Raw genomic sequence first — 27,837 nt, 5'->3', positions numbered from 1 at the left:
TCTAAAGTTAGTACAGGAATTGACTTAGAGAGTAAGGGAAAGAAGCTAATTAATTAGCAAGATCTGGAGGAACTTTGGAGAACAGATAGCCCTAAAAGCATTGCTCAACTACTTGTGAATTATGTGATACAAAGCTCCTTCCTTCCACTAGTTCTTTAAAAAATATTTAGTAAAGTCAACTTTATTCCCGATGCTTTTTGTGTGGCTCTCTTTGGAGAACTCAAGGCTGAGATCAGCATCTGGATTTAGAAGAAGGTAAAAACAGTAAATGGAGGAGCTAGATGATGAAGGGACAGCATATAACTTTGGGATCTACTTTCTTAGACTTGCTATTTAACAGACTAACTTTTGCATATCAAGTTTTGAGTTTTGTAGTTCCTTTTTATTTGGGGAAGAGAATGATGGGGACTATAGATGTTCTAATATCAGAACAATATAATGAAGTATATAGAATGAAATCTCATATAAGCTTCTGTTCTGCTTTCAGCCACTTTATTCTTCCTCCTTTCATCTCCCCACACTACCTACATGTAACTGCTTTGTTTCTTTATATTAAAACAAAACATATAAATATTTTCTTAATTTTCTTTCTTACACAAAAGATAATATACTATCCCTAATGCCTTGTCCTATGCCTTACTTTTTTTTAATGTGACCTATCTTGAAGATCTTGCCATATGATTACAAGAAATGCTTCCTCATTCTTTTCCAGTGCTATTTAGGATAGATCCAGAGTGGACCTCTAATCTATTTAACACTATCCAACACTATGTTGGATACTTGGGTTGTCTTTTGCTTGGCTTCACATTAGTGTAGAATGCCCTTTCCTCTTGCATTATTAATTTTTTCCCTCTCTCCTGGATTATTCCTATCAGGAAGCAAAAATGTTATCTCCCGTCTTTAAAAAATAAAACAAAACAAAATGAAACCTCTTACTCCAAATAACTCCCCACCCCCAGCTACTTTCTCATTTTTCTCCTTTATAGCAAAACTCTGAGAGAATTGTTCACACTGTCTCCAGTTTCTCTTGAACCCACAACAATTGGAGTTTCATCACCACTCCACCAAAAGTGCTTTTCTGGAAATTGACCTCCATGTTACCAAAACCTCTTGATAGTTCTTCGTCCTTACGTTGACCTTCATGTGACTTTTACAACACTATATTCTCCTATGTTTCTTCCTACCTTTCTGATTATTCATTTTTAGTCTGTTTACTGTTTCCTCTTTATTTTCCTGACTGCTAAATTTTGGGTGCCCCAGAACTCAGTTCTTGGACTTCTTTCTTCTATCTACATTTGTTCCCTAAATGATTCATCCATTCTCATGGATTTGATTATTGTTAAATGCTGATGACTCCCAAATTTGCATCTGCAGCCTCCCCGTCTCCTCTGAACTCCAGACAATACCTAGTCCACTACTTATTTCGCATTTCTATTTGGATGTCTAAGAGGTATCTTAAATTTTGCACTTGCCACCAAACTAGTTCCTTTTGGGGGTCTTCATTTCAGGTAACTGCAATTCTGTTTTCCTGTTTTTTCCTCACATCCTGTACCTGATCCCTTAGCAAATGGTTTTAGTGCTGCTTAAAGCTCAGTCCAGAGTCTTAACCACTTCTCACAACCCTCACTTTCACCACCCATCCAAGCCCCCGTTTTCTCTTACCCAAGTTCTTGGAGTGGCATCCCAACGTGGGCTTCTTGCTTCTGCCTTGCCTCTATATTCTCTTCCCAGCGTAGCAGCCAGATTAATACTGTTAAAACAGAAGTCTCTGCTGAAAGCTCTCCAGTGGCTTCCCATGTGATCTATTGCCTATTATTGTCTGAATACTGAAACTTGCGTTCTTTCTCTCACCTCATTGACTACTCTCCTCCTTCCGCTCTTTAACATCTTCAATCTGCAGGCCTCCTCCCACTCTTCAAACACAGGCAAGCTGCCACCTCTGGGCCCTTGGTCTTGCTCTTCTTTCATATGGCCTACTCCCTACTTCCTGCAAATCTTGACTCAAGAGTGACTTCAGTCAAGCCTTCCCTGGCAACCTTATATAAATTTGAATCCTTCCCCATCCCTGCCCCTACATTTTATACTCTGCTTCTCTGCTTTAATTTTTCTCTTTAGAACTTAACACTATATGACATAATTTTACTCATTAATTTTATTACTCATCTTACCAGAACATAAGATTCTTGAGTATAGAATTTCTGTCTATATAACAACAATGTCTAGAACATAATAGAAAGCAATAAATTTTAATAAAATGTTGGATAGTGTTTCCTCATTGAGAATGATCCTGTTTTTGTGGCTCTGGGTGGCTCAGTCAATTAAGCTGCTGACACTTAATTTCAGCTCAGGTCACGATCTCTTGGTTTTTGGGATTGAGCCCATGACAGGCTCTGTGCTGACAGCACATGGATCCTCTCTCTCCCTCTCTCTTTGCCCTTCCCCCAATCATGCTGTCTCTCTCAAAATAAATAAACATTTAAAAAAATTAAAAAATAAAATATATATTTTTTAAAAACGATCCCTTTTTTTAAGGGTAATGTACATATTTATCTTATATGTTATTTAGCTTTTTATTTTAAGTTTGTTTATTTATTTTGAGAGAGAGTGCATGCATGCAAGCAAAGAAGAGAGAGAGAGAGAGAGAGAGGGAGAGAGGGAGAGAGGGAGAGAGGGAATACCAAGCAGGCTCTGTGCTGTCCATGTGGAGCCTGAGGCAGCTCTCGATTTCACGAACTGTTGAGATCATGACCTGAGCTGAAATCAGGAGTCAGTTGCTTAATTGACTGAGCCATCCTGGTGCCCCCATTTAGCTTTTTAAACAATGTAAAATACTTTTTTTAGCATCTATGATGATAATCATATGGTCTCTCTTTTTAGGTGTATTATGATAATTTATTTTAGTAGCTTTCCTAATTTTGTAATTCTAGAATAAATTTCAGAAATGATTTATTATTCTTACAATGTGCTGCTAAATTCTTTTTGCCAGTGCTTTGTTTAGGAATTTCTTTTATTGTTAATTCACAAGTGAGATTTTCTTTTTATACAGTCTTCAGGCATTGATAAAAATATATATGAACTGGAATTTGGATGTTTTCCTTTTCCTATGATCTGGAAAGATGGTACAGTATTAGAATTATTTTTTCTTTAAATGCTTCATAGAATTCTGTGGAACCATCTAGACCTGGGTCTTTCTTGGTAGGAATGGTCACACTTTGTTAACTTTATTTCTTCTATGGATATTAGTTTGCTTAGGAAAATTTCTTTCTTTTGTGGTTGGTTTTATTCAGTTATATTTCCTTAGAATTATTATCTCAGACATGTTTTCAAATTGATTTGCACAGAGTTGACCAAAGTAGTCTGTTATTTTTTAATTTTGTCTGTGTTATATTTTCCCAGTTGACTAATTTTGTGTATTTGGGCTTTTCCTTTTTTTTTTTCCCTACTAGTTTAGGTGCTTGTGGTTTTTTTCATTTATTTATTTATTTTTTTCTTTTTTAAAATAGTAATCTTTGGGGTTTAATTTTCAACCTTTAATTTTATTTTGTTGTTTCAAACTTACTAATTTTTGCTTTTATCTTGAGTAGTAAGTCCTTTCTTCCCCTTTCCTGTGGTTTATTTTATTGTTACTTTTTTACCTGAGTCAGATGCTTATTTTTTTTTTTTCATTCTTTAATAACTCTGTAGGAAGGTGCCATTTTTTCACAGTGCTCTGAAGATTTTTATCTTTAGTTTTGAGAAATATGACTATGATGTATCCTTGCATGGATTTCTTAAAGTTGTAGCATTTTGAGGGTTCACTCGGCTTAAATATGTGGTTTGATTACTTTTGCCAAGTTTGGGACATTTCAGCCGTTATCTCTCTCAAACTTTTTCACGTCTGCCCTCTTTATCTCCTTTTGGGACTTCAGTGACACGAGTGTTATATCTTTTGTTATAGTCCCATAAATCCCTGAACCTCTTAATTATTTTCAGTTGCTTCTCTCTTGCTCACATTGGATGCTTTCTGTTGCTTTCTGTTCAAGTTCGCAGATTTTTCCCCCTCTGTTTTTGAGTCCATTGAGTTTTTAACTTATTTTATTTTGGTTATTGTATTTTTGTTTCTTTTTTATATCTTCTTTTTATTTGCTGAGATTTTCTGTTTCTTTGCAAGATTTTCTATTTTTTTCATTTGTTTTAAGCATGTTTGTCATTGTTTATTGAAACATTTTTATGATGGTTGCTTTAAAATCCTTGTTAGGTAATTCCAGCATCTTAATGTTGGTGCTGTATTATTATCTTGTTGTTGCTGTCTGTTGATTGTCTTTTCATTTTCAAATTTATAATTTTCAAATTTAGGCCTTTTCCTAATTCTTGGTGCAATGAGTTAGTTTATATTAAATTATCTTGGGAGGTGCCTAGATGGCTCAGTCGGGTAAGCATCTGACTCTTGGTTTTGGCTCAGGTCATGGTCTCACGGGATCATGGGTTCCAGCTCTTTATCAGGCTCCATGCTGACAGTGTAGGACCTGCTTAGGATTCTCTCTCTCTCCTTCTCTGCCCCTCCTCTGCTCATACTCTCTCAAGAAAAAAAAAAAAACATCTTGGCCATTTGGGTATTGTATTAAGAAACTCCAGATCTTATTTAAACATTCTGTTTTGACAGGCACCATTTGATAGTATCATAATGCCAGTGATAAAGGGATGTGCCACCTACTGCCAAGTTGGAGGGGTCAAAGTTTAGGTTCCCCACTCAGTTTCTGTTGTCACCCTGGTGGAGAGGGTGTCTCCTCACTGATGGATGGAGCTAGGACTTCAGGCTAACACCACCCTGGCTGGGACAGAGTAGGGTGCCTCATGACTTCATGGCCTCCACTGACAGCAGGATTGGGGGAATCATAAAGGGGGAGGTTGTTATTATTGAAGAGTGGTGAAAAGAGTGGTTCTACTAGACCTCTTCTATCCCCACCCTAGAGTAGAGGAAAAGGGCTCCTTGTTATTAGCAAGTAAGAATGGAAGTCCAGAGTCCCCATGTGTTCTCCACTGACATTGCTGGTACAGGGGGTATCCTCATTACCCCTGGGATGTCCCACCTCTCTTCTTGGCCTTTTCTGACAGTACAGTTTGGAGGACAGTTGCCTTGTGATAGCCTGGTGAGTATGGAAGTCTAGGCTCCTCATTTGGCTTTTGTACCTTTTTCAAAAATTAATTGACCAAATATGTGTGGGTCTATTTCTGGACTCTTATATTTCACTGATCTTTTTGTCTGTCTTTATGCTAATACTATACTATGTCAATTATAGCCCTCCAACTGCTTCTTTTTCAAAGTTGTTTTAGCTATTCTGGGTTCTTTGCATTTCCATGTGAATATCAAAGTTAGTTTGTTGATTTGGTTATACCCTTGTTTCTATTACAGGTTAGCACCATAATAAAACATAGTTGTGTGTTGCTTAATTTTATGATCTTTATTAAATAAATAAAACATGTTCAAAAAATGTCTGAGAAAATTTAGAAAATACTATAGATAAGCAAAAATTTAAAAGATATATTAAAATCACCCAGACTTTAAATGTAAAAGACCATTAAGAAATATGGATTATAAAGTGCAATCATATGTTACACAATGCATATGTGGCATGAGCATATTGCATATTTATGTCAAGATATTATATAGGTATACACAGGTATATTTATTCATATGCACAGAAGACAATTTATTTGGGAGTTTATGTACCAAAATCGTAGTAATGATTATCTTTGGATGGCATGATAAAGGATGAACTATGTTTAATCTTATCACATTATTCTCATTCAGCTATCAAAGGCTAATGCAAGAATTGTTCTATTGCTATTGGTATACTTGTATAATTTGGTGCTTCAATAACAAACATTTAATGAGATTAGAAATTTTTTTCCTTTTCCTTTTCTTTATTCTTTATTTCAAAAATAGTTTCACCAGAGTCCCTTTCTACTGCCAAGCAGCAAGAAGAAACGGACTAGTAAACAGTACAAGTTGATGCGACTTCCATTTGCAAGGTAATTGCTTCAAACTTGGTTAAATACTTGCACACCTCTACCTAGATAAAACTTTGAACAGTTTTTATTTGGGTCTTCTTCCTTGAAACATAGAAAAACATTTAAAAATAAATAATGAAATACTTGTTAACATTGTACCAGTGAAAGAAATTGGAAGCATAATCTAATAGAGTTCAGTTTTAAACTTTGAAATAATATTCAGCTTTCCCATAGACTGTAGAGAAGAGCCAAAGGTGAACCTTTAGTTACATGGGCTTGAATTATACTGGTTCAGAGTGTTTAGATTTTTTTTTTTTAATTTTTTTTAATGTTCATCATTTTTTAACGTATTTATCATTGAGAGACAGAGAGAGACAGAGCATGAGCATGGGAGGGGCAGAGAGAGGAGAAGACACAAGGTCAGAAGCAGACTCCAGGCTCTGAGATGTCAGCACAGAGCCTGACACGGGGCTCAAACTCACAAACCGGGAGATCATGACCTGAGCTAAAGTCGGACATTTAACCAACAGAGCCACCCAGGCACCCCCACAGTGTTTAGATTTTTATGTAGCACATTGTGTTTGTGTATGTTGTACAATATTTTGAGTTTCATCAACCTGTAGTTGCCTAGTAAGGTAGGAATTGAGATGATCTGTAGTTTCTTGGTACAGGTTTTATCTCCAGGGCTCCAAGGAAGCTTACCCATAAATTCAGTAACTATGTGCATCTGTAGTATCTGCTACTCGTTAGTTCTTTTCTTTCTTTTTCCTTAAGTCCCCACTGGCCTCGTTTTATGCTGGGTAAATCTGGTAACTATTTCTATCTTTATTATCTTGAATACTGCTCCAAGCTTTAAAATTAACTTTCATCATTGCTATTTCCTAACCAAAATTTACCACTTCTTGATTAATTTGATTATAAATCATAGTAAACAGCTTATTTCAAACCTGTCATTTTAAAGACAATTTCTGAAGTCCAGAGAGATAAAATGACTTAATGAATTGATGGCACTGATTAAAATTCTCTTGTCTGTTAGAGACAGAATTCTTTGTTATGTCATTTACAGGTTTAATGCTTTTATTTAAATGCACAAGTAAATGCACTTACATATTGAAATGCTATCTGTAACATAGTAAAAAATAGTAAAAAATTCTGTATCTACTGTGTCACTCTCTATTCTTTATGTTTATTTTTTGAGGGTGGGGGAGGGGCAATGGAAGGGAAGAGAGAGAGAGAGAATGAATCCCAAGCAGGCTTCACACTGATAGCAGAGGAGCCCAACATGGGGCTCAAACTCATGAACCACAAGATCATGACCTGGACTAAAATCAGGAGTCGGTCCCATAACCTGCTGAGCCACTCAGGCACCCCTAATTGCTGTAGTTTTAAAATAGATACATTTTGGGGCGCCTGGGTGGCTCAGTCGGTTAAGCGTCCGACTTCGGCTCAGGTCATGATCTCGCGGTCCGTGAGTTCGAGCCCCGTGTCGGGCTCTGTGCTGACAGCTCAGAGCCTGGGGCCTGCTTCACATTCTGTATCTCCCTCTCTCTCTGCCCCTTCCCCGTTCATGCTCTGTCTCTCTCTGTCTCAAAAATAAATAAACGTTAAAAAAAAAAAAATTAAAAAAAAAATAAAATAGATACATTTTACTGTCCTGTAGTTCCTTTACTTAGTTTTTTGTTTTTTAAGAATATCTTGGCTGTCATTATGCACACATTTTCCAATTAAGTGTCCTCTTGCACTATAAAAAATTTCATTTTTTAGTAGAAATTGGAGTATAATATAGATATTAGAAATATTAGAAAAGTTGTAAAATCTTAGAGCCGTGGTGAATTTTCATAAGTAAACACTGTTGTATAATTAGTATCCAGACCAAGAAACAGAACATAGCCAGTACTTCAGACGCCTGCTCTGTGATCCTTTCTAGTCACTACTCACCACCCACCCAAGTATGAACATTATCCTGACTTCTAACATCACAGATTGAACAATTTTGGCTCATTTGAAACTTCTTATAGTGAAATCATAAAACATGTATTTTTATCTCTGGCTTATTTTGTTGAGCATTATGTTTGTGAGATTCATCTGTATTGTTGTATGTACTTGTAGATCAGGCATTCTCACTGCTGTGTAATGTTGGATGATTATCCCATCATTTATTCATCCTTAAGATGATGAGCATTTACTTTGTTTTTGTTTTGGCCTGTTTGTTACAAACAGCGCTGTCATATATAAGCCTTTTGACGGATGCACATACAGATTTCTGTTGGGTATATACCTAGGAGTAGAATTACTGGGTTTTACATATATTTGGCTTTAGGAGAACCTGCCAAACAAGTTTCTAAAGGGGTTATACCAATTTACATTCCTAATAATGTATAAGAATTCCTGTTCTGTATCTCCATCAACACTTGTTACCGTCTTTTTCAGTTTAGCCATACTGAGCCATAATAATTAATCATTCATTTCCTTGATAAACAATGAAGTTAAGCACCTGTTTATATGTTTATTTTCTGTTAGATTGTCTTTTTCTTTCTTTCTTTCTTTCTTTCTTTCTTTCTTTCTTTCTTTCTTTCTTAAGATTTGCAGTTTCTATACATTGTGTGTAAAGTACAAATATCTTTTACTCTGGCTTGCCTTGTCATTCTCTTAATGGTGTCTTTAGATGAACAGAAGTTATTTATAAGAATCTGCTTTATATGTCTCTGTTTTGCCCCTCATGGTTACTACTTTCTGTGGCCTTTCAAGAAAATCGTTACCAATTGGAAGGTCATGAGACATTCCCTTATGTTTTCTTTTAAAAGCTTAATTATAATGGGAAGAAAATAAATAAGTAAATAGCAAGCTTTATTAACTTCCCTTTAATTTTTCTTTTTAAATTTTTTGAGAGAGAGCAGACACAAGGGAGCAAGGGCAAAGAGAGAAGGAGAGAGAGAGAGAATCCTTCAAGGAGCAGAGAGAGAAAAAGAGAAAGAAGTAGACCTCGCACTCACCTGAGGCAGGGCTTCAGCTCACCCAATGCGGGACTTGAACTCACGATCTGTGAGATCATGACCTGAGCTTAATGAAGTTAGATGCTTAACCAACTGAGCCACCCAGGCGCCCTTCCTTTCATGTTTAGATCTTCAGTCTACTTAGAATTTTGGGTATGATGTGAGGGAAGGGTCATTTTTTTCATGTGTAAATCCTGTTGACCTTGTATCATTTAATGAAAAGACCACCCTTTCCCCACTTCACTTCAGTATTATCTGTATCATAAGTCAGATGACTGGATGTGTATGGGCCTGTTTCTGAACTCAATATTCTATTATATGAGTTTTGTCAATATCACATCATCTTAATTACTAGCTTTGTAATAAGTCTTGATGTTTGATAGTGTCAGTATCCATTTTCTTTATTTAGGTTTTTGTTCTTGAACATTATCTTGGCTCTTTTGACCCCTTTGCATTTCCAAGTGAATTTTAGAATCAGCTTATCAGTTTATACACACATACGCTCTCTCTTTCAGTTTTGGATTTTGATTGGGATTATATAGAATATAGTTCAGTTTGGGGAAAATTGACATTTTATAAAATTGAATGTTCCGTCAATGAACATGGTATATCATTGTTTATTTAGATATTATGTATATTCTCTCATAGGTTTATACTTTTTTGAGTAGTTATTGCATGTCTTAGATTTTTTCCTACTTATCTGATCTTTAGTGCTATTCTGAATGTTATTGGTTTTATTTATTTATTTATAAATGTTTATTTGTTTTTGGGAAAGAGAGTGTGAACAGGGGAAGGGCAGAGGTAGGGGGGACAGAGGATCCGAAGTGGGCTCTACCCTGATAGCAGTGAGCCTGATGCAGGGCTCACACTCACAAACTGTGAGATCATGATCTGAACCAAAGTTGGGCAGTCAACCAACTGAGCCACCCAGGCACCCCTGAATATTCTTGTTTTTAACTTTAATATTCTTCTTGATGCTAGTATATAGAAGTACAATTAATTTTTGAATATCAACCTTGTTTCCAGTGACCTTGCTATTAATTTTAATAGTTTATCTGTAGGGTTTTTTTTTCCATTTTCTGTGAATATAACTTTATTATATATTATATATATTGTAATAGGGACAGTTTCCCCTTCTCTGCTTTAGTTTGTACACCTTTAATTTTTTTCTTATCTTATCGTAGTGACTACTTTTTGTTCATTAATGAATAAAAGTAATAATAATGGAGATTCTTACTGTGTTCCCATTATTTAATATGTTTGCTTTTGGGTTTTTGTAGGTTCTCCTTAACAGAATAAATCGTTCCTTTGTGCTCCTGGTTTTCATGAATGGCTTTTTAATTTTATCAAATGCTTTTTATGTCACTGTCAAGAATATGTTATTTTTTCTTTTTTTTCTATTAATGTAATGATTTTTAATATTTTTTCTATTAATGTAATGAATTTTAAGCATTGATATTTGAATGTTAAATCATGATTACAATTGTGGAATGAACTGCTCCTGATGATACATCCTGTTGATATGTCAGTAAATTTTACTTGGTAACTTTTTAAAGGATTTTTCCACATACGTTAATAATAAAGATAATTTATAATATTTCTTTATTGTAATAACTTGAGGTCCTAGTATTCATACTATGCTGGTCACAGTAAATGAGCTGATAAGTACATTTATTTTTTATTTTCTAAAAGTATTTGTGCAAATTTTTTTTCTTTAAATGTTTATGAGAAGTTATCTGGGCCTTTCATAGATAAAGGAATATTCAGGTTTTCTATTTTTTCTTGTGTCGGGTTTGTGTTTTCCAAAGTTTGTCCCTTTAATCTAAAATATCAAATTATTGGCGTATAGTTGTTGATAACAGCTCTAGTTACATGTTTAATGTTTGTAGGATATGTACTGATGTTCTCCTTTTCTTTAATATTGACTTTTCTCAATTTTTTTCTTGATTTGTTTTGCTTTAGGGATTTATCAGTTTTATTCATCTTTACAAAATGAATTGTCTTTTGGGCTATGTTGATGTTTCTTTTTAGTATATTTGTTTCCTGTTGAATTTAGTCTGCTCCTTATCATGTCTTGCCTTTCTGTTTTGCTTCTTTTCAAATTAAAACTGTGATTATTACTATTCTTAGTTATTTCTTGAGCTAGTTTAGATTATTAATTTTCAGACTTTCTTTTAAAAAATATGCATTTAAGGTTGTTTTTCTGTAAGTATAGCTTTAGCTGCACTGCACAGTTTTTGATATGCCATATCCTTATTATCCACTCAATTCACAATATTTTTTTTTTCTGTTCTGATATATACTTTTATCCATGGGTCATTAACAAGCATACCAAATTTCCAATCAGCTGGATGTTTTTTCAAATTACTTTTTATTGTTGATTTCTAGCCAGTTTCCATTGTAGTTACAGAACATAGATAAATGATTTTAGTCTTTTGAAATTTATTAAGACTTGCATTAAGACACAACTTGGTCTAATTTGGTAAATATTTTGGGTGCACATAAAAAGAATGTATTTTGTGGTTGTTGGATGCAGTATTTTATATATATCAGTTTTATCAAGTTTAATGATTGTATTGTTCAGAAATTCCATGTCTTTCTTGCTTCTGTTACCTATTCTATCAGCTACTGAGAGAAGTCCATTAAAGTCTACATCTATGATTATGAATTCATCTGTTTCTCCTTTTAGCTTAGTCAGTTTTTGCTTTATGTACTTTAAAGCTGTTAGTAGATGCATGTAAGTTTAGAATTGATTTGTTTTCCTGATGACTTGTTTTGTCAATATGAATTATTTCCAGAAATGACTCTTGCTTTAAAATCTACTTGTCTCAGAGACACCTGGGTGACTTGGTTAAGCATCCAACTTCGGCTCAGGTCATGATCTCTTGGTTCAAGGGTTTAAGCCCCACATTGGGCTCTGTGCTGACAGCTCAGAGTCTGGAGCCTGATTCAGATTCTTCCTCTCTTTCTGCCCCTTCTCCACTCACACTCTGTCTCTCTCTCTCACTCAAAAATAAATAAACATTTTTTTTTTTTTTAAGTGTACTTAGCCGATAGAACATTTCTCTGTACAGTAGAACTTTGGATTGCAAGTAACTTGTTCTGTGAGTGTTCCTCAAGATGAACAAACATTTCCAATAAATTTTAACTTATAAATGAGTGATGTCTTGCAATATGAGTAGTATGTGACACCAAATGTCACATAATCACAACTTAACCAATGGCTCTTGAAATTTGCTTTGATATTCAAGTGCTTTGGATTATACAAGCATGTTTCTGGAACAGATTATGCTCTCAAACCAAAGTTTTACTGTATATCTTTTTCTATAACTTTACTTTCAAATTCTGTTATATTTAAAATGCATATAATTACAGGGTGCCTGGGTGGCACAGTCGGTTGAGCGTCCGACTTCAGCTCAGGTGATGATCTCACAGTTTGTGAGTTTGAGCCCTGCATCAGGCTCTGTGTTGACAGCTCAGAGCCTGGAGCCTACTTCGGATTCTGTGTCTCCCTCTCTACCCCTCCCCTGCTCATACTCTGTCTCTCTCTCTCAAAAATGAATAAACTTAAAAAAAAAAAATGCATATAATTCCATTTTTTTAAAAAATGAATTCAGTTTAACATCTCTTTTAATTAGAATGTTTAATATGTTTACATTTAATATAATTGCTGATATAATTGGATTTATATCTGTCATCTAGTTATTTTATTTTTTAATTTTTTAAACATTTATTTTTGAGAGACAGAGAATGAGCATGGGAGGAGCAGAGAGAGGGGGAGACACAGTACCTGAAGCAGGCTTCAGTCTCTGAGCTGTCAGCACAGAGCCCAACGTGGGGCTTGAACTCACGAGTAGTGAGATCATGACCTGAGCCGAAGTCAGATGCTTAACCGACTGAGCCACCCAGGCACCCCTATTTTATTTTTTTTAAGTTTGTTTATTTCTTTTGAGAGAGACCAAGAGAGTGTGAGTGGGGCAGGAGCAGAGAGAGAATCCCAAGCAGGCTCTGTGCTGTCAGTGCAAAGCCAGACGTGGGGCTGGATCCCACAAACCGTGAGATTACGATCTGAGCTAAAATCAAGAGTTGGACACTTAACCCACTGAGCCACCCAGGCAGCCCTAGTTATTTTCTACTTGAGCAACCTGTTTTATGTTCCCTTTTCTCTTCTTTCTTGATTTCTTTTGAAATAAAATATTTTTTCTTATTTACATTTGTTAACTATTAATTTGTTATCATCTACTCTTCCTTTATGATTACTCTAGTGATAGCAGCATTCATCCTTAGATTGTTTTAACTCTCTAATACAAATTATTACTTTACCACTTTCTCAATAATGTTAGCACGTTAGAATGCTTAAGCTCCACATTTCTGTGTCCTACCTTTATGTAAATCTTATGTATTTTCATTTTCTATATATTTTCATCCCACAAATTGCTACTTTCATTTTTTTGTGTAGTTAAGATTCATTTAAATGATCTACATATTTAACTGTTCAATTTTTTCATATTGCTTCCTGCATTTTTTTAATTGCCCACTCACAACTTTTTCCTCCAGCTTTACTGAGATAAAATTTACAGGGGCGCCTGGGTGGCGCAGTCGGTTAAGCGTCCGACTTCAGCCAGGTCACGATCTTGCGGTCCGTGAGTTCGAGCCCCGCGTCAGGCTCTGGGCTGATGGCTCAGAGCCTGGAGCCTGTTTCCGATTCTGTGTCTCCCTCTCTCTCTGCCCCTCCCCCGTTCATGCTCTGTCTCTCTCTGTCCCAAAAAAAAAAAAAAAAAAGTTGAAAAAAAAAATTAAAAAAAAAAAAATTTACAAATAAGCTTCTTTCATTTTGATATTTCCTTTTAAGATAATATTCCTTCTGCTGAAAGAAATTCTTTATTCTTTCTTTTAATGCAGTTCCTGGCAATGCATTCATTCTGCTTTTGTTTTTCTGGAAACTTTATTTCATCTTCATTTTTGAAGAGTATGTTTGCAATTTAAAAATATTAGGTTGGGAATCATTTTTAGTGATTTAAAGATGTTATTTTATTGTCTGTGGCTTCTGGCTTTTCTTTTGAAAAGGTAGCACCTTTTTTCAAGTTGAAGAAAGACATTCCTTTTTTTTTCTTTCTGAATTAACAGGGCTATTTTTTAAATTTATTTTTAATTTAAATCCAAGTTGGTTAATATATAGTGTAATAATGATTTCAGAAATAGAATTTAGTGATTCATCACTTACATATAACACCCACTGCTCATCCCAACAAGTGTCTTCCTTAAAGCCCCTCACCCATTTAGCTCGTCCCCTAACCCAACACCCGCCAGTAACCCTCAGTTTGTTCTCTGTATTTAAGAGTCTCTTATGGTTTGTCTCCCTCTCTTTTTATACTATTTTTCTTCCCTTCCCTTATGTTCATCTGTTTTGTATTTAAAATTCCACATATAAGTGAAATCATATGATACTTGTCTCTCTCTGACTGGCTTATTTTGCTTAGCATAATACATTCTAGTTCCATCTATGTTGTTGCAAATGGCAAGATTTCATTTTTTGAACCCCAAGTAATATTCCATTGTATATAAATATCACATCTTCTTTATCCATTCATCAGTAATGGACATTTGGGCTCTTTCCATACTTTGGTTGTTGTCAATAGTGCTGCTATAAACATTGGGATGCATGTGCCCCTCCAAATCAACACTCCTGTATCCTTTGGATAAATACCTAGTAGTGCAATTGCTGGGCCATAGGGTCTATTTTTAATTTTTTGAGGGAGCTCCATGCTGTTTTCCAGAGTGGCTGCACCAGTTTGCATTCCCACCAGCAGTGTTGTTGCCCAAGTTGTTAATTTTAGCCATTCCGACAGGTATGAGATGGTATCTCATTGTGGTTTTGATTTGTATTTCCCTGATGATGAATGATGTTAAGCATTTTTTCATGTGTCTATTAGCCGTCTGGATGGAAAGACATTCCTTTTTATTCTGGTTTGCTCATTGTTTTTATAATGAATTTGTATTTTGTCAAAAAAATTTTTTTTTCTGTCTGGAGAGAATCATGACTTTTCTCCTTTATATCTGGTTTCATCAATGTTTTTTCTCAGTTTTCTTCCATTTCATATTTCATTGGTGTCTGCTGTTTATTATTTCCTTTATTTTACTTTTTAAAAATTGAGATATATTTTTCCTTTCTGTTAATGTGGTGACTTCAGTTTATTTGCGTTAAACCAAATTTTTATGTCACAAATTCCACTTGGTCATGGTGTATTATTCTTCCTATATATTGATGGATATGATTTGCTAACATTTTCTTTAATTTTTTTATCTGTATTTATAAGGGATATTGGTCTATAAACTTCTTACTGTAATTTTGATGGGTTTTGATAAGAGTTGTCCTGGCTTTGTAAAATGAAGAAATATTCCCTCTTCATTTTTTGAGTTTGTAAAACTGGTATCTCTCCATTAAGTGTTTGAAAGAATTAATAAGATAGGTGATTTGGATGTGAGTTTTTAATTTATTAATTTGATTTCTTAAATAAATATGGAGCTTTTCAGATTTTCTAGTTCTTTTTAAGTCAATTTAGAAAATGTTTGTCTTTCCAGAAAATCATCCATTTTATCTAGGCAGTCAAGTTTTTTGTTATAAAGTTGTTTATAAAAAGCCCTTATTATACTTTTTTAAAAATGTTTTTAATGTTTATTCATTTTGAGAGACAGAGCGTGAGCAGGGGAGGGGCAGAGAGAGAGGGACACACAGAATCTGAAGCAGGCTCCAGGCTCTGAGCTGTTAGCACAGAGCCTGACACGGAGCTCGAATTCACAAACCATGACATCGAGACCTGAGCCGAAGTCAGGTGCTTAACCAACTGAGCCACCCAGGCGCCCCGCCCTTATTAAACTTTTAATTGTCTGTGACGTCTGTAGTGAGGTTCTTTCTCTCATCCCCGATATTGGTAATTTGTATCTCTTTTTTTTTTTTTTTTTTTTAAATTTATCAAGCTAGCTATAGTGTTGTCAGTTTTATTGATCCCTTAAAGACCCAGCTTCTGGTTTTTTAAATATTTCTTTTTAGTTTTTCTTCCATTTCATACTTCACTGGTGTCTGCCCCTTTATTTATTTATTTATTTATTTATTTAAATGTATATTTATTTTTGGAGAGACAGAATCTGAGTGGGGGAGGGGCAGAAGAGAGAGGGAGACACAGAATCCAAAGCAGGCTTCAGTCTCTGAGCTGTCAGCACAGAGCCCCAATGCAGGGCTCCAACTCACAGACCACAAGATCACGACCTGAGCTGAAGTTGGTTGCTTAACTGACTGAGCCACCCTGGTGCCCCATGTATCTGCTCTTTATTATTTCCTTTCTTCTACTTATTTTTTAAAATTGAGATATAATTCACATAACAAAGTTTTCCATAACTGGAAATACACCCTTTTAAAGTGTATAGTACAGTGGATTTGATTGATTGATTGATTGATTGATTGATTGATTTAGAGAGCAAGCACAGGGGTGAGACAGAATCTTAAGCAAGCTCCACACTCCTCACAAAGCCTAACATGGGGCTTGATCTCATGACTGGGAGATTGTAACCTGAGCCAAAATCAAGAGTTGGATGCTTAACCAACTGAGCCCCCAGGCGCCCCACAGGAGATTTTAATATATTCACAAAATTTGCAATCCTCACCACTGTGTAATTCCAGAATATTTTCATTACATCAGAAAGGAAGCCTGTATCCATCAACAGTCACTTCCCATTCTGCTCTTCTCCAGCCCCTGGCAACCGCTAATCTGTTTTCTGTCTGTCTCTATGGATTTGCCTGTTTTGGACATTTCATATCAATGGAATCACACAATATGTGGCCTTTTGTGTCTGGCCTCCTTCACTTAGCATACTATTTTCAAGTTTCATCCATGTTGTAGCATGTATTAGTACTTCATTCATTTTTATCACAGAATAATTTTCAGTTGTTTGCATCTACCATATTTTGTTTCCCCATTCATCAGTTAATGAACATTTGTGCTGTTGTTACTTTTTGGCTATTATGAGCAATGGTACTATGACTATTCACACAAAAGTTTTTGTGTGGACATAGTTTTCAGCTTATGCCTACAAGTAGAATTGCTGAGTCCTGTAATAACTGTATGTTTAACTTTTGGAGGAACCACCAAACTGTTTGCCAAAGCTGCTGCATTGTTTTACATTTCTATCAGCAAAGTATTAGGAACCCAATTTCTTTATATCCTCACCAACACTTGTTATTACCAGTCCTTTTGATTACAGCCATTGTAGTGGGTATGAAGTGGTATTTCATTGTGGTTTTGATTTGGATTTCCCTGATGATTAATGATACTGAGAATATTTGCATAATGAGCATATTTTCATGATCATTTTATATTAGGATCATTCTGTTGGTTATCTTTTTCTCTTGAATTTGAATACTTTTTCCTGTTGCTTTATATTTTGAATAATATTGGATTGTATCCTGGATATTGTAAATCCTGTGTTGTAGAAAGTCTGGATTCAGGTGTTTTCCTCCAACAAGTTTGATGTTTTTATTTTAGGCAGTTACCTTGTCTGAACTCAAATTTATTATTTCCCTGTGAGGGGCAACATACGAAATCTCATTTCAGTTCGTTTATCCTTAGCAGGGTTGGTTGGAATCTTCTTCACATATTTGTGATTTATGGGTCAGCCAGAGATTGGGGGGGGGGTGCATTTTACACACAAAATTTGGCCTTCCCCTCTCTATCTCATCTGTTATTTCCCCCATCACACACATTTTGCAGCTGTCATAATTATCCCTAATTTTGACCTTGAATCAATAAGAATGTAGACTTCTAACTTTTTAAAAATGTGGCACTGGCTGAGGTTGTAAACTCATCTTTTTTTAAGTGCTTTTTGTTTACTTTCCAGTTACTTCAGGTTGTTTTTAAAAATGTACATATTTTTTAAATGTTTATTTTTGAGAGAGAGAAAGAAAGGGAGGGGCAAAGAGTGGAAGACAGAGAATCCCAAGCAGGATCTGAGCTGACAAGCCCAAATCACGGCTTAAACTCACCAACTGTGAGATCATGACCTGAGCCAAGATGAAGAGTCAGACACTTAACTGACTGAGTCACCCAGGCACCCCATTTTTTAAAAATATTTTATCCAGAATTTATAGTCATTATGTTTGATAGAGTTGATTTAAAAATAGCTATTCAGCCATTACCAGAAGCAGAACCTCTCTCCTCTCTGTTTATTTTTGTTGACTTGTTTTTTTCAAGTGGCATAGAAATTTCTTCCCAATGGCTATTCTATTTGTTGGATTTAAATTTTTAACAAATATTTGTCAATATTTATTCTTATTATTGTCAATAATTTTTAAATATCTGATTTATTTGGCATTCAAGGCAAAGTCTTTATTGTTGGAGGATATTAATCCTCATTCTTTGAACTCAAGGTCAGTTTATCAAATTATTTCTGTAGGTTACTGTCTTCCCTCCACCCCCAACTACATTTAACTAACTACTCTAGGAATATGGCTCTAGTTTACATGGATGCCTTTTGGAAACATAGCTAACTTTAGTTCACACATAACTTTACATATAATTGTACTTCTTTGAAACTAGAGAAAGAGTTTTGAGTATTCCATAAAATTAATTGTAAGAAAACAATAAATATTACATATGAGTGAGTATTTGTAAGTATGTCTGAACTTTATTCATTTCATTAGTATTATCCTAAATGGTCAACCAGTGATTATATCAGTTATTTCTTTTTGAGGCCGCTGGGGCTCTGGGAGTAAGAAGCATTCCTGTTCTATACTATTAGAAACTATCTCTTTCCTGCCTATAGTTGTCTTCATTGAACACAGAGAGATACCAGAGTGGGTTTATGGTTGGATCTTAAATAAATAGAATATAAAAAAGAACTATCCATGTAATTTTCTAAATAATGTTTATAAAATACAAAATTCTTCATTCATTTCCACTTGCCTTTAGGGTTCCATTAACTTCAAATGATGATGATGATGATGATGATGATGATAAAGAGAAAATACAATATGATGACAATATTATAGCAAAGACATCACCTGATATTCCCTTTTCAGTATCAACGAGACAATCTTTATCAAGTCAGTATAATTTGGAATTGTTATTTCTTAAAGAAAATAATCATCATATGTGTGGTTTAGATGATTCAGACATATTTCTTCTATTGCTATGCTTCCCAAAGATGAATATCAGTATTAATTTTGAATATCAGTATTAAAAAGTTACATTCATCGGATTTTTTTTCTTGAGGCCCAAGGTGTATATGCAGTTAATAAGTTGGACCCTCTTATGTTATAGATATGCTAACTTCTACCATTTAAAACTGCTGGTGAAAAATTTAATTTTTAAGGAAACATGTTGACAAATGTCAGAACCACAGTGGCCTAACACTGTTATTCTGCAAGCAATATTTAGAAATGAATAATCCTGAAGAGCTTTTCTTGGTATCTTATTAGCTTATGAATTGAAAGATACCATATATTTATTTAGTTTCATCTCTCCTTTTCATAGACAATAAAACTGGAGGTCTAGATAGATTTAGTGACTTTTTCAAGATCATAGTCAAAACAAAAACTTGAGCCTGGAAAATGGTTGAGCCAGAGAAAATGATGACACTTATGTTTTATTTATGTGGTTATTTCTAAAATAATAATCCTTCAGTGGAGTCTGGCTTATGTATTTGTCATAGATTTACAGATTGGATTATAGAACCATAGGTATATTTCATTTAGAACTTAGAATTGTTTTTCCTTTATAAAAATTGATGTGTGTGTGTGTGTGTGAAAATATTTATTTTCACATAAATATTTATATAAATATTAGCTGCCTGCTTATAGCCTTTTGATAGTAATCCTTATCAGAGTTATCACTTTTATTTGGGTTCATTTGCTGGCCTCCTCCCATTTTAGAAATATATGTTAATGGCTCTGTTATCAGCTATATTCCCCAGTACTGTTGGGGCCAAGATAGAGTGAATTCTAAGTATATATTTTCCATAGATACAAATGTAATGACTTATGAATACTCTGATCATTTCTACTTTATTTTCATTAGTGTAGATTCTTTATAGTATCTGAACAGAACATATTGTTAGAAATCCTCTCTGTGAAACAGTTTGATATTTAATCTAATTTGTTTAAAATAACAAATTCCTTGCCATTACTTATTTCTGAATTTTCTTTCCTCTTATTTTATAGAAAATCATTTCCACTCAGACCAAAGTTCCAAGAATTCTCTAATGAGTGAGATTAGAAATGCCCAGTCAATCAGCCACAGAAAGGAGAAACCATCTCCTAGTAATATAACTGAAAGGAAAAAACGTGTATCATCTTGGGAATCAAATAATCCTTCTACTGACAGTCTTCATGTGATGGATTTAGATCAACAACAGATTTCAAGTCGAGAATTTAATTGGCATGAGATAAATGATTGTACTAATGAAACAAATATCAAAATGCAGAGAAACATACAGTGCCTTCCTGACTCATCTGAGTCTACAAGTGAACCAGCTGCAGAGTACATGAATCCATTTCAGGGTAGTGATGACTATCAATTGCAGAAAACTGTATATGATGCTGACATGGATTTAACTGCTGGTGAAGTAAGCAAAATTGTTACAGTTTCAACAGGTGCTAAAAATAAAAGTGATAAAAAATCAAATGATTGTGAAATAAAAACTTTCAGAAAAGTGAAAGATTCAAGTTCTGAAAAAAAGAGAGAAAGATCTAAGAGACAATTTAAAAATAGTTCAGATATTGATATTGAGGAAAAGATTGAAAGTAGACCAGCAAAAAAATCAGTTGTTGTGGATGGCAAAGGGAATTCAGAAGATCCAAATTTTATTTTCAGTGCTGAGCAGCTGACTCAGTTGAACATACTGAAGGAAGTAACCCTTCATAGTGGCTTTGATCAAGATGACAGAGAAAATATACAGCATAATAAAAAAAAGAAGAGAATACATGTAACAAATGAACAAGAGGAAACCAACTCTTTCTCCCAAAGTTCAGATAAATTCCAGCAGGAGAGTAAATTTGATATGGGTCAGAGTTCTGTAGCTTATCATAAAAGTAAAGCTTCTAGACAGACATTTGTGATTCATAAGTTAGAAAAAGGTAACTTATTCCCAAACCAAAAAAATAATGAAACCACTTCTGAAAACCTAGAAGTCACAAGTGAATTTCAAACAGCCGATCTTTCCACCAAAGATAATGGAAGTTTATGTGATTATAAGACCCAGAATATGTCGTATTTGAAAAAGCATGTCACTGATAAGCAACCTACTCAGCAACATCAATCAAAAATAAATGAGAAGCTTAAGCAGAAAGCAAACCGGAGGACAGAAATAATTTCTGAATCAAACCAAGTATATGGGGATAGTGGTAAAGATGTGTATGGCCCAGAAAAAGGTAACTTTTCCTTCCAAACCCAAGAGGATAAAGAAGCCATCTCTGGAAACCTAGAAGTTTCAGATGAGTTTCAAAAACCTGCTGTTTCCACCATTGGTAATGGAAACCTGTATGATTGTGAGATCCAAAATGTGTTGGATATGCAAAAGCAGATCACTAATGTGTACCCTGTTCAGCAAAATGAATCAAAAGTTAATAAGAATCTCAGGCAGAAAGTAAATCGGAAGACAGAAATAATTTCTGAAATGAATCATTTAGATAATGGCAAAAATGTGTATTGCCCAGAAAAGGGTAATTCTTTCTTCCTAACCCAGAAAGATAAAGAAATCATCCCTGAAAATCTAAAAGACCCAAGTGAGTTCCAAACACCTGCCCTTTCTACCAAAGATAGTAGAAAACTATACGATTATGAAACTCAAAATGTTCTAGGAGTGAAAAAGCATATCCATGATATGCAACCTACTTGTCAAAATGAATCAAAAATAGATAAGAAGCTTAGTCAAAAGGTGTGTCGGAAGACAGAAATAATTTCTGAAATCAACCAAGTATATGAGAATAATGACAAAGACATACATGACCCAGAAAAAGATAACTTACTTTCTCTAACCCAAAAGGAAAAAGAAACCATCCCTGAAAACCCAGAAGGCTTAAATGAATTTCAGATAGCTGACCCTTCCACTGAAGGTAATAGGAACCTATGTCATGAGACTCAAAACATTTTGGGGGTGAAAAAACATGTTACCGATATGCCACTTGCAAAGCAAAATGAATCAAAAATAAGTAAGAGGCTCAGACAGAAAGTAAATCGGAAGACAGAAATAATTTTAGAAATGAACCGAGTAAATGAGTTAAAAAAAAAAGGCGTGCATGACCCAGAAGAAGGTAACTTCTTTTCCCTATCTCAAACAGATAAAGAAACTATTTATGAAAACCTAGAAGTCACAAGTGAATTACAAACAGCTTATCTTTCCACACAAAATAATGGAAATTTGTATGATTATGAGACACAGAATGTGTTGGATTTGAAAAAGCATGTCACTGATATGCGACCTGCTCAACAGAATGAATCAAAAATAAATAAGAAACTTAGGCAGAAAGTAAATCAGAAGACAGAAATAATTTCTGAAAGGTGCCCCATATATGGGGATAATGATAAAGATGTGCATGATCAAGAAAGCTATATAAATGGTCTGGATTTTCAAGTAAATAAATCTAAACAAATACTTGAATGCCAAGGTATTATCAGTGGGTATGCTATGGAAATTGATAGCCATGAAAAGGAAAACTGTGATCAAATTTCAAATCTTTACAAACTAGTTAAAAAGCATGGGAAAGAATCATCAGGAAAGACCACGATTTTGGCCAAAGGTAAAAAATCTATTTTGCAGTTAGCAGATTCTTTACAGACATCTGTCTCAGAATCAGGTTTAAAATCTATTACTAATGAAGCAGATTCTGATCCTGGTAAGCAGCAGAATCCAAAGGAAAGAACTACAACTCTGAATGAAAAAAAGAAAAACATTCCCTTTGTAGAAGTGATAAAAGAAGGAGAGTGCCAGGTTAGAAAAGTTAACAAAATGGCATCTAAATCAAAGAAAAGGAAGATCTTCATCTATCCTTCTTCAGATAACCATGAAGTAATGCAGGTAATATCTGACACTGATCAGGGAATATCAGTTGAATCTGAACAGGCTAATGAGGAAAAAATTTTGGAAAATGAGAAAGTTATCAAAATGAAGCCAGACTTTTACACAAAGGCATTTGAATCTTTGTCTCAGGTATATTCACCTAACATACAAGATTCTTCCTTTAACAGTGTTCCTGGGGATTCAGTACCTCTAAGTATTTCTTCTAGTAAAAATCTGATAATAAAAGAAAGTTTTGCCCTGGAGAGCTCACCAATCTTTCAAGTAACTGATGATGTACATGAGAAGATGAAAGGCATGAAATTCAAAGTCAACCAGAGAACACAAAAATCAGAAATAGGTAGGTCAAAAGCTGAAGTGATCAAGTTTTAAAAGTGTATTTTCTTTTTACATTTAACCAGTAAAGTATGTCCTGATATTTTTATGGAGTTTAATATTTAACTGTGTAGCTGATCTATAGAAACAATATACAGTATTTGTTTTTGTGTGTGTGACTTATTTCACCTAGTATAATGCCTTCAAGATCCTTCTGTATTTTTTTTTTTTTTTTGGTATTGTTTCAAATGGTAGGATTTCCTCATTTTTTATGGGTGAAAAATATTCATAGCATGTATATATATGTTCTATGCAAATAGAATATATATGTTCTATATATTTGTGTGTGTGTGTGTGTGTGTGTGTGTGTGTGTATACACACACATACATGCACACACCCAACTTCTTTATCCATTCATCCATCAATGGACATATCTTGGCTATTGTAAATAATGCCTATGAACATGGGGGTGCAGATATCTTCTCAAGTTTGAGAACACCAGGATTTTGGTGTATAAAGCTATTCCAGATAGAAGGAATATTGAAGCAGATGAAGTGCAAAAGTTTGAGTTGCAGGCCATTATAGAGGACTGGTGAGTCATCTTTCATCTCTATATTCCTCGTGGTGCCTTTCACAGAGTAAACAATCGATAACAAATGTTGAATGAATGTGTAGTAATTTGTGTGATTCAGTGAATCAAGACTTGTGACTTGTGAAAAATTTTTATCAGCCTATATGTGGTTTCAGAATAAAATATAGTTTGATACTTTGCTTAAAATATTAAATCTCATTTCCTCTCATTGCTGGAAAAAACACCTGATTTATAAATAATTTTAGTGCTACTATTATAATATTTAGAATTACAACTTGATGATTGTTAAGTTTAAAAATTTGCTGTCAGCTATTTGCAAACCACAAATATCCCATATCTATTTCTATATGGGAGATATCCTGTATCTCTCTATATATGCTTATAGTGAAAATAATATTCTTTTCAGGTGGTAGAACACTGCAGGACTTGACAAATACCAGTTTTATTTCAAATAACACTGCTAACGCTGAAAATAAGTCAGAAAATCCATCTTTAGAGCTACCAAGCCGAAGAAGAAGGTGTACTCCTCTCTATTTAAAAGAGCCAAATCTCAAAAGGTAAGTATTTCAGTGATATTAAAGTGATTTCAGTATGATAATATAAAATATATGCTTTTTTTTTTTTTTTTTTTTTTAAATTTTTTTTTAACGTTTATTTATTTTTGAGACAGAGAGAGACAGAGCATGAATTGGGGAGGGGCAGAGAGAGAGGGAGACACAGAATCAGAAGCAGGCTCCAGGCTCTGAGCCATCAGCACAGAGCCCGACGCGGGGCTCGAACTCACAGACCGCGAGATCGTGACCTGAGCTGAAGTCGGACGCTTAACCGACTGCGCCACCCAGGCGCCCCTAAAATATATGCTTTAAAAGAAATTCCTGCCTGAATTGTATTTGAACACTTCTGAATATCAGTAGATTTTTGATATATAACAACCACAGTAATGATCTAGATGAGATTTGAAGAAATATCTTCTTTTATTCTTTGAACAGGCTTTGTAAAAAACTGCTGTCTATGATTTGCATAGCACTATTTCCATGTCTGTTATCTTCATTAGTTTTCTACCTTGTTCCCTAGAAAAATTGAAAATGGCTTTATTTGTTCTTTGGCCTTAAAGACTAATAGTCTTCTTTCTTTTTAAAAATATCAAATTTCCCCAACAAAGAGAACATAGTACTCCTCGTATTTATACATCACTCAGCTTCAATTGTTATCAATATTTTGCCTTATTTATTTCGTCTGTCCTTTTTTGTTGTAGTATTTTTTTTTAATGTTTTTATTTATTTTTCAGAGAGAGGGAGAACGAGTGAGCACAAGTTGGGGCAGAGAGAGAGGGAGACACAGAATCCAAAGTAGGCTCCAGGCTCTGAGCTGTCAGCACAGAGCCCAATGTAGGGCACGAGCCATGAGATCATGACCTGAGCTGAAGTTGGATGCTTAACCAACTGAGACACCCAGGCACCCCTGTTGTAGTATTTTTAAAGCAAATCCCTAATATTGGGTCATTTATTCCAAAAGCACTTCTATATATATCTCTCTTAAAAAAAAGGAACTTCTTAACAAACTTCTTAACAAAACTAGAAAACCATGATCACATCAATTATCAATATGAATTGTCAACACTCTCTTACTGTCATCTAATTGCCAATTCCTATTCAAATTCCCTTAATTATCTCAAAAAATGTCCAGATGCCTTTTGTGTATTTTATTGAAAATCTCACTTAAATTTTTTTTTTAAATGTTTGTTTATTTTGGAGAGAGAGAGTGAACAGGGGAGGGGCAGAGAGAGAGGGAGAGAGAATCCCAAGCAGACTCTGCACTCTCAGCACAGAGCCCGATGTGGGGCTCAAACTCAACAAACTGTGAGATCATGACCTGAGCCAAAATCAAGTCTGACGCTTAACCAACTGAACCATCCAGGCGCCCCTCATTTTTTTTAAAAGGGTAAATGAAATAGCTTGTTTTGCAGATCCTGATCATATTTGGGATCATATTTTCAAAAAGAGAAAAGTATTCTTAAATGTTCTTGTCCTTTGCATTGTTTCAATGTTTGCTTCTTTTATAAATGAAAACTGTTGATGGTTCTGACAGGTATTTTAAGACAACCAGCACATGGTAGCAATACAAAGGAGTTACGGTAGAAGAGAAACAAAAGTGAAATAAAGGATCAAAGCATTTTTTAAATAAAACGACTTTATCGAGTTATATTTCACACACCATCCATATCAACATTCAAAGTGTATACTTCAGGGCTACCTGGGTGGCTCAGTTGGTTAAGCGTCTGCCTCTTGATCTCACAGTTTGTGGGATCCAGCCCCATGTCTGGCTTTGTGTTGATAGCACAGAGCCTGCTTGGTATTCTCTCTCTCCCTCTCTCTCTGCCCCTCCCCAACGCTCATGTGCGCTCTCCCTCTCTTTCTCGAAATAAATAAACTGTAAAAAAAGTATATACTTAAGTGTTTTTTTAGTATATTCACAGATATGCATACCATTACCACAATTTTAGAACATTTCTTCATCTCAAAAAGAAACCCCATGCCATTACCCAATATTCCCATACCCCCCAGCCCTAGGTGACCATTCACCTACTTCCTATCTCAGTAGATTTCCCTCTTATGAATATTTCATATGAATGGAATCATAATATGTGGTCTTTGTGACTGGCTTCTTACATTTGGCATAATGTTTTCAGGTTTTATCCATTGTCATAGCATGTATCAGTATTTCATTTCTTTTTAGGACTGAATAATAATCTATCATATAGATAATAACACATTTTATTTATTCACTTGTCTCTTGATGGACATTTGTTTCCATCTTTTGGTTATTATGAATAATCCTGCTATAAAGATCATTTGCAAGTTTTTGTGTCTACATATGTTTTGGTTTCTCTTGGGTATATGCCTAGTTATGGAATTCCTGGGTCATATGATAACTCTGTTTAATCATTTGAGGACTGCTGACTGTTTTGCAAAGCTGCTGCACCATTTTATTCACATTATCACCAGCGATGTATGAGGATTCTGATTTCTCAATTTCCTTGCCTGCACACTTGTTATTTGTTTTTTGATGATTCTAACCATAATAATGAGTGTAAAGTAGTGGCATGTAATAGTTTTGATTTGTATTTCTCTGATGAATAATGATGTTGAGCATCTTTTCATGTGTTTATTGGCCATTTGTATATCTTCAAAGAAAAATGTATTCAGATCTTTCTCCCTTTTTTCAATTGGGTTATCTTTTTTGTTACTGAGTTGCAAGTTACACTTTTTTATTTTGAACTAATTTTAGGTTTATCAAAGAGTTGTAAAAATAGCATAGAGGTTCCTCACCCAGATTTGCTTAATTTTAACACAGTACAATGATCTAAATTAGAAAATTAGCATTGGTACATTATTGTCAACTGTAAACGATAGCTGTCCATTATCATCCTTTGCTGTTTTAGAATCCAGGATCTTACCTTGCATATAGTTGTTGTTTTTCCTTAGCCTCCTTCAGCCTATGACAGTTCCTTACTCCTTCCTTTTCCTTTTATGACTTTGACAATTTGAAGACTAGTGGTCAGTTATTTTGTAGAATATCCCTTAGTTTGGTTTGTCTTTTGTTTTCTCATGATTACAATGCAGTTTTGCATTTTGGGCAAGAATTCTGCAGAAATGGTGTGTCCTCATTGCATCATATGAAGGGGGTTCATCGTGTCAGTTTGTCTCCGTAATGTTAACCTTGATCACTTGATTGAGGAGGTGTCTGCTGGGTTGTTGGGTTTTTTTTTCCACTATAAAGTTACTATCTTTTCCTTTGTAGGTGATGAACATTGGAGAAGTTGCTTTGAATCTGCATCCTGTTTTTCCTCAAACTTTCACCCACTAATTTTAGCATCC

At 34.7% G+C, this 27,837-nt stretch overlaps 1 protein-coding gene and 1 long non-coding RNA gene across 8 annotated transcripts in view; one reads left to right on the top strand and one right to left on the bottom strand.

The window, feature by feature from the left end:
* On the bottom strand, positions 1–27,624 carry LOC131500601 (uncharacterized). The gene is made up of 3 exons (XR_009256379.1): positions 27,417–27,624; positions 1,663–1,750; positions 1–239 (listed from the first exon to the last, which is right to left on the bottom strand). It is a non-coding gene; the product is annotated as an uncharacterized LOC131500601 (long non-coding RNA).
* SGO2 (shugoshin 2) overlaps positions 1–27,837 on the top strand; it is a 68,628-nt gene that overhangs the window by 34,431 nt on the left and 6,360 nt on the right. For all 7 annotated transcript variants that reach the window (XM_058709836.1, XM_058709810.1, XM_058709816.1 and 4 more), the window contains 4 exons: positions 5,927–6,012; positions 18,947–19,080; positions 20,197–23,391; positions 24,366–24,516. In XM_058709836.1, coding sequence (XP_058565819.1) covers positions 5,927–6,012; positions 18,947–19,080; positions 20,197–23,391; positions 24,366–24,516 — 3,566 coding nt within the window. The remainder of the gene's footprint in view (positions 1–5,926; positions 6,013–18,946; positions 19,081–20,196; positions 23,392–24,365; positions 24,517–27,837) is intronic.

Source organism: Neofelis nebulosa, chromosome 2 (genome assembly GCF_028018385.1).
Source record: "Neofelis nebulosa isolate mNeoNeb1 chromosome 2, mNeoNeb1.pri, whole genome shotgun sequence".
Lineage (NCBI taxonomy): Eukaryota > Metazoa > Chordata > Mammalia > Carnivora > Felidae > Neofelis > Neofelis nebulosa.
This window is presented reverse-complemented; position numbering and strand designations above follow the sequence as displayed.